Genomic DNA, 10,798 nt, shown 5'->3' with positions numbered 1-10,798 from the left:
TACATTAATAACCACAACACAGACATAAGCTCTTGGAAAAAAAATGTATTATTAGAAAAAGTTCATCAGAGGTGAAACACAAGCTCACAATTCAACACAATGACCAACATAAAAGTTCACAGCTTTTACAGTGAGTTTAACGTCAGTATTTTCCCTTTTACACTGAACAAAACACACATTGTCACACCGGAAACAAAACACATTACTTAAAATCCAACCAATGAGCACATTAAATAATACACAAACAGAAAGACATAATAAATACATTTTTAAAAAAGAAATAAAATAAGTGCTACACAACACAATTGCCATATACAAATTTGACCATCTTACTTTTCCTGTTTTGGACATTTTTTAATCTTTTGCATGAAAATCTTTAACACCATAAAAACAACATTGTGCAAAATGCTAGCCAACACATCCACAGTCCGACGACCTCTGCAACAGCCAGGTATACAGCTCCTGTAAGGGCCACAACCTGGCCTGTGTGTCCTTATTAAGTGCATAATAAATGTCTCATTATTGTCTTTGCAGGAAGCTAAAAGAAAAGGTGAAACAAAGGGAATTATAATCACACAACTGTACAAATTTAGTTGGTAACATACAAAAATGTAGCACATAAATACAAGAAAACTCCACACAAACAGTTATTCACTTCTGTGTACGTGTGTGGGTTGAGGGTGTAAGAAAAAAAAAAAAAAGATTTGGCGATATATCACAATATTTTGCAATTATCAAACAATCCCAAAAAATGTCCAAATCGATTTTTAACGAAATAATGATTTTATTGCTCTAACATATGCATAGCACGTAAACAATTATACTTTTATAGTTGTAGGTGGTTACTAAAAAAAAAAAAAAAAAACATTTAAGAACCACAAAATCAGAATCTGTTGTTGAAGCAAACGTTTAACTTTTTGGAAAAATGTAATTTAACTTGTTTTTTCTACTTGTACTTGAATTACAGTTAGTTACCATGTATGTGTATGCGTGCGTGTGTGTGTGTGTGTTCCAGTGTGTCCTTTATTGCCACTTCCACACGAGTGCAGACTCACCTGCTTCACCTCTTCATCACCGGTCTGAACGCAGTGACCTTGTCATCGTGGATGGTCCCACAGGCTTCGCCAAGGTCATTAGATTGTGTGTCTGCTTTGCTCCCACCAGAGAATCCTGCACACACCCAAACAACGGCACATCCTGAGACACATTTGACAAAGTCTGTGTTCATCCCATGACCTTAAATGTACAATCACACAGTAGCACTCAAAAACCACAAAAGGCAAGACTTCCATAGACTCTTATAATCCTTTCAATTCTTGGCTCTAAGGCAGGGATGGGCAACTCTATCATAGCGGGGGCCGCAAAAACGTGATTGCTTCTGATCCGAGGGCCACATGATCAACATTTATGTCAGCATTATTAATAATGACCAATCGGAGCATTAATACAGGGTGGAAACAGGGTTTTGTCTTTGTCTGTTGTTTTAATGTTTCGTCAGTTTTTAGTCATTTTGTGTGTTTTTGTTATTTTTTGTGTTCTTGTTGTAATTATGTGTATTCTTCTGTCAGTTTCTGCATTTTTGTTGTCAATTTGTGCGTTTTTGGGGTGACTTTCTGTATTTTTGTTGTCGTTTTGTGCGTTTTTGGGGTGACTTTCTGTATTTTTGTTGTCGTTTTGTGCGTTTTTGGGGTGACTTTCTGTATTTTTGTTGTCGTTTTAGGTATATTCCTGTCATTTTGTGTAATTTTGTTAACAGTTTGTGTGTCTTTGGAGCTATTCTGTAATGTGTTGTTATTTTGTGTGTTACTGTTTTCATTTCATTTGTTTAAGTCGCTGTTGTGTCTGTCTTTGTTGTCATTTTATGTTTTATGAGCCATTTTGTGTGTTTTTGTAATTTTTTGCATTCTCATTGTAATTTTTTGTGTTCTTATTGTGATTTTATGTATTTTTCTGTCATTTTTTGCATTTTTATTGTCAAATTCTGCATTTTTGGGGTCACCTTCTGTCATTTTGGTGTAATTTTTGTGTTTGTGCGTCTTTGGAGCTATTCTGTAATTGTTGTTTTGTATGTTTCTGTAGTCATTTTGTTTGTTCAAGTGGTTGTTGTGTCTGTCTTTGTTGTCATTTCATGTTTTATGAGCCATTTTATGTATTTTTGGAATTGTTTGTGTGTTTTTCTGTACTTTGTGCATTTTGCTGTTGATCTGTGTGTTTTGGGAGTTAATTTGTGTATTTTATTGGGCTTCCTTCCAACTTCTTGAATTACAATTTTTGGCGATTTGCTTTGTGGGCCGCAAAAAATTAGACAGTTGTCCGAGTCTGCTCTAAAGAAAGGACATACCTTCAATATTGGAGAAGTGGCATGTGTCTGGGAGTGCAGCGTATGATGAGCAGTGGAGCTGCAGGGCCTTGTGGCTGTAGCTGCTGGTGCCGTAGACTTTGGAGTGCAAAGATGGGCCCACTGGGAATGGGCTCTCAGCAGTGGTGACACTGTTCGATTCATGCAGGGCTCTAATGCCTCCTCCACACTGTCCAGCAGTGAGTCGTCCGCCCTGCAGCTGGCAGTCCTCAGTTGCGTTCCCTGTCCTGAGCTCAGAGCCAAGCTGAGGGCTCAGAATGACGCCCGAAGCAGCCGTACGAGCCAGGGACCAAATCCGTGGTTTAGCCGATATATCAAAGTGAGACAGGGACACCGTCCCAGACACCTGACCAGTTGAAGTGGGCCCCTTGGAGGCCACAGCATCCAGAAAGTCAGAGGGGAGAGGAGGGAGGCTGGTGATGCTTTTGATGGCACAGGGGAACGAGTGGAAGCTGTTGGTTAAACTCAGGTGGAGCTCAGAGCTGCAGTCGCTTTTCTCAGGTGTTCCAGATACGCTCATTGTCCTCTGGATGTCCTGCTCGTCTGATGCCACCTTCTCGCAGTCACTGTTCAGCTTGTCACAATCATCCTCGTCCATGTCCTCCAGATCACTCAGGTGCAGATCTTTCTCTTCTTTGCAGTCATTAGAATCTGAACCAGATGAGAAATGTTAGTACTTGACGTTTAACAAACTTCTGCTGTTTGACTGGGACCAGATTTTTACAAACTTTTAGATAACTCTCAGAACCAGAAAAACACTGTTGTTCATTTTTTTCCACAGAAAAATGGACTAAAGCAGGGGTGTCAAACTAATTTTGGTTCAGGGGCCAAATACGGAGCAGTTTGATCTCAAGTGGGCCACAGATTTTCTAAGTACCACAGTAGAAATACTTTGTTACTGTACTTAAGTAGTTTTTTTTTCTGGTATCTGTACTTTGCTTGAATATATATTATTTTTAGCGACCTTTGACTCCTTCATTTTTTAAACAAATCTCTGTACTTTCTACTCCTTACATTACATGAGCTCGTAACTTTCAAGACCTTCGAAGATGACGTCACAATGTAAAAATACACAAACATTTTCAAGTTTTTGAAAAAATTAAATTTTCAAAAGTAACAGATTTCATTTGTTTCCATGTACCAGTTTTCTACAAGTTCTTAAAAAAAATAAAAAAAAATATGGAATTTACTGGTTTAAAAACCCTGTCTTATTATTGAAGGGACATTTGTTTTACATTTTACTTTTTTACTTCAGTGAATTTAGCAGCATGTACTTTTTTACTCTTACTCAAGTAGGAGAGTAACATTAATTATTTTACTTCGACCAGAGTCATTCTTTATTCAAGTATCTATACTTTTACTTGAGTAGTAAAGACTAGTACTTTTGCCACCTCTGCAGATTTTATGCGGGAAACAGTAATTTCAACATTATTGTGAGTTTGCACTTGTACATATACAGAAAATACAAAATATATGTAAGACACTGACAGTAGCTACACAATTCTGGATAAATATTAGTCCCAACAGGAACTTCACTTTAACTTTCCTTGATTTTATAACCAATGTCTATAAAATTAAATAAAATTAAATATTATGTAATAATTTACAGAAAATGTAAGGATTTTGTAAGAATGTTGAGGTTTTTCAACAGTTTAACATTAAAAATGACTGCCATTATAAGCACTAGGAGTGTTGTGTTTCATTCAAACAATGATTCATGTTTTCTCTGTAATTTTACTCTCTCCTGTGAGCCGGATTACATGCTTCAAAGGGCCAGATTTGGTCCCCGGGCCATGAGTTTGACAAATTTGGACTAAAGCGTACCTTTGGTGATGCAGTCTTGATCGCTCTTGTTCAGCTCATCCTTCCTGTCGTCGTTGGCCTTGTTCTTTGGTGACCAGGTCATCTTGTTCTCCTTCTTTAACCTCCTCCTGGCGTTGGCGAACCATGTGGACACCTGGGTGAGGGTCATCTTGGTGATGATGGCCAGCATGATCTTCTCGCCCTTGGTGGGATAAGGGTTTTTGCGGTGCTCGTACAACCATGTTTTCAGGGTGCTGGTGGTTTCACGTGTTGCATTCTTTCTCCTGGTTGTGCTGTTGAAATCCACCGTCCCATACCTGGAAACACAGGAATACATGAGCTGCCTCTGAAGATACTATATTCCCCCTCTACACGCTGCTTTGGTAATAATCTTTTCACATGTTGTTATATGAGGTTGCCCTTTGCCCAAATATTCACCATTAGTCACATTTTAGTGATCAAGAGGAAAAATAACTTATATATAATTAAATAAGGGTACAAAAAGGAACCCTTACCTGTCATATTGATATTGTCCCAGCGAGTGATCGTAAGGGTAGTACGCTGCAGTTTGAGCAATGCCAGAGTGCAATGTCCCTGTAGTGTCCTTGATTTCATATTGTGGATTCTGTGGAAAATAAATTGATTTATGTAAGTTCTAATGACTTTTAATCTGAAAGAAAATTCTCAAATTATTATTATTATTATTATTATTATTATTATTATTATTATTATTATTATTATTATTATTATTATAAAATAATATTATTTCTTCATACATTTTTACAGCATTAAAGGGAATCATAAATAAATGATTCAAACTTTATCTTAAGTTGGAAAATATTTTTACATTTTTTTTTTTTCTGTAAACACTGTTTCAACAAAAAGCAAACAAACAAACAAACAAACAAAAAAAAACACTAAATTATTTCCAACACTATTCATGAGGATTTCTACATTCTGAGACCTAATTTATGGGCTTAATCAAATTCATAGGCATCTTAATCTTTAATTTTATCACTTTTTTAAGCAAGGTAAACAAATTATTATGACAGTTAAATATTCATTTTCTCAAAAGCTGGTTGAACAAAGCACATTATTGCACACAAAAAAAACAGGTCACAACTCCCCAACTTCCACACTCTATTCTATCATTACTGTGACTGTGAGATTAATTAATAAACATACATGATCGATCACCCCCCCCCCACCCCCCACCCCCCCCCCCCCCCCACCCTCCACCCCCCCTTAATTGTGCCCCCATTGAAGCCCACCAGTGAGGAGTAGATGGCGGACGGGTCGGTGCTGTAGGGGAAGTAGTTGGCGTAGTTCTGGCTGGCTGCTGCCGCTGCTGCGTAAGGAGAGCCGTACATCCCCAGCGCTGCGTTCAGCTCCGTGCGGCTGCTGGCCAGGAGCCGGTTCTCGTAGGACGGACAGCAGAAGGAGCCGGAGCCGCTCTGGGTGCTGCCTGTCCCGTCAGAGACAGACCTGGAAATCGAATCGCAGCAAGTCGTACTGGGGTTTGCCGACACGAAAAACTGCACAGAGAGAACCGTGGATAGACATTGGTCATTGGCTGATGCGACTTTAACGCGGTGATTTCTGAGTGACTGCATGGGACAGATGGAGAGCACAACTCTCTCACTGAAAGTATCACACGTGCAAATTGTCAACGGAATTGTATTTTATTTTATTTTTTGTATTATTATTCCAAAAATATCTAATATTTTCTTAATCGAAATATCTTCAGGTAAGTCACTATTTCATTAATTTCTAAAACAACAACAACAACAACAACTGATTCTATGTCAACAATAGCTGTTTCTTGTTGATGATCATTTTACTCCTTTTGTAAAATGTCATAATAAATATTCATATGACCCATGTTGTTGTTTTTCTTTGAATACTGCGCGGTCTGCGTAAAACGTGCACACGTGTGTGAAATACTTTGAACCAGCAGTTTTTCCACTTTAGAATCTTATTTAAAGACATGCAGAAATAATTCACCATCGTGTCACAAAACACTATATTTTCAACTAAATTTGAGTGAAATCTGCTCATTCTAAAATGGGTTTAAAACATTTTCAAGCAGAAAGTTGGATAACTTTGACAAAGAGAGTAACTTTCTGTCAATTCATCAGCACAAACTTGTCCCAACGTGTCACCAAATGATAAAAAAAAACAAAAACAAAAAAACTCATTTCTAGACTATTCTTTAAAAACATGAGTAATATTGTTTATTTAATCACACTCTGTGCCTATTTTATGATTTACACTGAGAGTTTCCAAACGTGCGCGCCATGCGTAAAAGCTCGATGACACCTCGCTGTGCGCAATAGGTGACATCCATCCCTATTGTCATCAGAAAAACACGTGAGTTCATTCATAATTCAGTGTAATTGGACACGGGCTTGTGTTGGAGTATGTCGATATTTAGTTGAACAACAAAAGCTTCACAGATAACAGTTTTAATATAGTGGGATATGTCACTCAGAGTCATATTTCCTACAAAAAAAAAATGTTTTATACTATGTGTAAAAACAAAAACATAAATAAAATTAAAAAAAAAAAAAAAAAAATCTAAAATTACAATAGTTTGTGTAAACTGAAGAGAGAAGGGAAAAAAGCCTCACCTGTGAAGTTGCGTTGTAAGGATATCCAAATTGCGAGAAAGACATAGCTGCTTCTTTTGTAACCATCAGGAATATTCTTCACCCTTGATCGATTGCAACCAATTCTACTTCAAATCCACCGTCTTCCACACATTTCCACGCACGGCCTTTCGCTCAATAATAGATGACTTCACTCATAGGAGGGAGACTTCAGGCTGGCATCAGCTGCAGATTGTTTTATATGAATGAATAATCCCCCCACCCCAAAGGACCCCTGGAAGAAATGAAATTAAGCGTCATTAAGTGTAAAACTGTTGTTGTGTTAGCGGAAGGAGGCTTAAAGGATAACGTAAGTCTTCCAAGATATGGACTCTGCTTGTACTGATATTTGTGGCTGTATAGTTCTTTAGCATTCATCCATGCAAGGGTATCAGCGTGACGTCACTATAATCCCGGAACGGCAGGGTATACCGAGGATGGAGTGTTGTCTTTACCAATCACGACCTGCGTGAGGCTCTCTTAAGGTGTACTGTAGCCTAACCATGTGATAAACACCTCTCCATCTGATTTGTGATATTTTTCAATATAGGAATCACATCTAAGGTTAATAACTTTATTAAAAAAACAAAACAACAACTAATTATTCTTATTTATTCTAAAGAAAAGAAAGAAAGAAAGAAAAAAAAAAAACACTGCCTGTTTAATACTTTTTCTTTTTTTTTCACCCCCAATTTCGACTTCTGCTCCGTCTTCGGTCAGAGGTCCATCCCGCAGTTAATGGTGATAATGTTTTTCTATTAGATTGAGAGGGCAGTCCCACCAAGAGCAGTTAGAGGGTTTTTTTTTTTTTTTTTGGCAGGTCAATAGACTAATGATTGATGCGCGCCCGGAGACCTGCGTGACCATTACGCGTAATGCGTAATTGTATCAATTAACAAATGGATACATGCCCTTGTTTAACCAACGAGTAACAGAGTGAGAATATGCCTTCGAGGTGAAATGTGAAGAGCTGGAAAAACACAAGACAGTCTAATTAAATATCTGTGCACGAGAGCGACGAGGATTGCATTTTAATTGAATGATGCTCACTTGAAAGATGGGTAATAAATGATGAAGCCTCACAGTGAGTACATTTAGGATACATTTTTAGTCTTATTAGATCAACACTTTTATCACACGCTATTAACGCATACGAGACGTCTGCATGTGTTCGTGTGTGTGTGCGCGCGCTCTGTGGCCCCTACATGTGCTTATTGTTTGTATTGACCCTGGCAGCAATGATCATATCCTCTGCGTATATGGATCAGTCTGCCTGGAGCCACGTTTGTTTTCTGCTGTCACCACAGAATGAGACCTGCTGCCAACATTTTCCCAGAGAAACTGGGAGCGCAAAAACAGGCTTTCCCCAAGAGACGCACCTGCGATTACAGGCTTCTTCTCAGAGGGGCGCTAAAGAGCTGCTAGAGATGATCACAGATTGTTCACAGAGATAAGATGGACAAAGTGGTGATGGTCCAGGCTTTAGTTAGAGCCTTGTTTTTGACACCCATAGGCATAAGCGTCCCACTTTCAAACTGCTTCTTTGGACCACAGTGATTCTGACACAAGTGTTCAGGTCACTCAACTGGAAAAGGAAATATTTGTTCTTACTGTTGTTGTTTAAAACCAGGGGTGTCAAACTCATTTTAGTTCAGGGGCCAAATAGAAAGCAGTTTGATCTCAAGTGAGCCACATTTTTTATGTGGGAAAACAATTCATTTTAACATTATTGTGCCCTATTTTATTTTATTATTATTATTATTATTTGGTTTTGTTTTTTTCAGTTTTGTATATTTTTAAATTACTTAATTTTTTTTACTTTAGAATCTTTCAAAAATAAATACAAACAACACGCCATACATATTATACAAAAACACACACTCAATACATAGGAAACAAATAAACAAATAAGTACACAAATATACAGTATATATATATATATATATATATATATATATATATATAAACCAACAATAATAAAGCAATAAGTGTGACAGATATCAGTCCCAACAGGATCTTCACTTTCAATGTCCTTGATTTTGTGACAAATTACTATTTATTTAAGGAAAATGTAATGTAATAATTTGAGGACAATTGAAAAATTTAGTAAGAATTAAGATTTTTTATTTTTTATTAACAGTTTAACATTCAAAATGACTGCCATCCTGTGATATAAAAAAAGAAGAACAAAAAGAGAGAGAAAAAAAAAAAACAGCGGGCCAAAATGGAGGCTCCAAAGAGCTGGATTTGGCCCCCAGGCCTTGAGTTTGACACACGTGTTTTTAACAAACGTGATTTTGGCTTTTATTATTTTTGTATTTATTTCTTTGCCTTAGTGATATTTCACCAAAAAGCCATTATTGTCCACCCATACTTACTAAACAAACCCAAAAATATTTAAATGTATATAATCATGTCATTGTCTGCATTAAAACACACTATTGCAAAATAGCAATGACTTGCATAAAGTTGCATTTGTATTAAAATTGTGGTTCATCTTCTGTTCTTTTATCAAATAACCTTTTATTCTAAACAGCAGTATTTGAAAGATAAAGATTATTACCTCTGAGGGAACACCAAGGCCCCATGCTAATAAAAAAGGAATTCAAATATCATAATTGGGGTAATTTTTGCATTTATTATGCACCATCCTCACCTAACATTAAAAGTAATTGGAGTAAAATATGTTATCATTTATCAAAAGTTGAAAATTGACTGTCTGTCCAGTATCATGTAATAAAGTAACATCCACACATCCATAAGGTGAAAGCACAATTCCAGCCCCAGCCATCAGAACAGGAGAATTTGCTCATTGAGAAGGTTGAAACAAGTTAAATGTAATTGCATGTGCCGGTGCTCCATGCTTTTCTACAAGGGCATGCATGATGGTCCAAGTACATGTAGACAGACTCATGCATAATGCATGTCCAGCAGTCAACACAGATCTCAGCAAACAAAGCTGAAATGAACAGTAACTGTAATGGCAGACTGACCTATGCCCTTTCCTCTAAAATGTGTAACAACTCAACTTTGAATATTTTTAGGACATGTCGTCTGTCTGGATTATTTAGAAATCACATTCATTCTCTTATTTATTTATTCATTTATTTAATGTTTGTATTTTTTTATTTTTTTTTTTTTTTTTAACAAATACCATTTTTCCTTCCAACACTTTTTAAAGAGAAACAATACACATTAAAAGTTTTGTATTCTCCTTACTTAACATTAGCAATAATCCCCAAAAGTTGATTACAAGTGTAAATATGTCAAAGGCTCTTGTGCAAAGCTCAAAGCTATGGGTGTTCTGTATGTGTGCAACACTTGATAGTGTACACTAATTAACACCAGACACTTCTTTGGTTGCATTTAATGAATAAATGCTACAGCAAGAATCATCCACATTTAGGAAGTAGCAGCCCCAGGAATAAGGAATATTACGCAGATCAATTCTTTATTTTAGTTTTGGTCATGTTTTAGTTACATTTATGAACATTGCAGTCCTATAATATTTTATCCTCGATCTTGGAGAAATAATCTTGGCTACTTCATTGTGTACACCAGTGTTTCTCAAATGAGGGTGCGTGTACCCCTAGGGGTACGCAATGGCACTACAGGGGGTACTTGAGAGAGAGAAGGTGGAAAATTAACAAATAAAGTGAGATGACCAGAAATGATAAAAACTCTAGAAATAAATCTATTGAAAAGCCAATAAATCAGTGTTTTTTCCACCTTGTGGTCGAGACCCCATGTGGGGTCGCCTGCAATTTCTGAAAAAGATTTAAATATTTTTTTAATTGTTATTCTTTTTTTTTTATTATTAAAACAACACACACTCCTAATCAACTATATTTCTATACTTTCACTTTGTGAAATATAAATCTAGTTCAACTAAAATGCAGTAAAAAAAATAAATAATCTGAGCTCAAACATGATCAAAAACAAATTCTAGAAAATAAATGTTTTTGGAGTTGCCAGATATTCTTAATAT

General features: G+C 36.6%; 1 protein-coding gene across 1 annotated transcript; it reads right to left on the bottom strand.

Moving 5' to 3' along the window:
* Positions 1-408: 408 nt before the first annotated feature.
* irx6a (iroquois homeobox 6a) lies at positions 409-6,858 on the bottom strand. Its single transcript, XM_028441571.1, has 7 exons — positions 6,793-6,858; positions 5,434-5,697; positions 4,678-4,787; positions 4,184-4,479; positions 2,342-3,010; positions 1,056-1,170; positions 409-538 (listed from the first exon to the last, which is right to left on the bottom strand). The coding sequence occupies exons 1-6, from the start codon at positions 6,856-6,858 to the stop codon at positions 1,061-1,063; spliced, it is 1,515 nt and encodes a 504-aa protein (XP_028297372.1). The 3' UTR covers positions 409-538; positions 1,056-1,060.
* Between the last annotated feature and the right edge of the window lie 3,940 nt (positions 6,859-10,798).

The sequence above is a fragment of the Gouania willdenowi genome, chromosome 3 (assembly GCF_900634775.1).
Source record: "Gouania willdenowi chromosome 3, fGouWil2.1, whole genome shotgun sequence".
In the NCBI taxonomy this organism is placed as follows: Eukaryota; Metazoa; Chordata; class Actinopteri; order Blenniiformes; family Gobiesocidae; genus Gouania; species Gouania willdenowi.
This window is presented reverse-complemented; position numbering and strand designations above follow the sequence as displayed.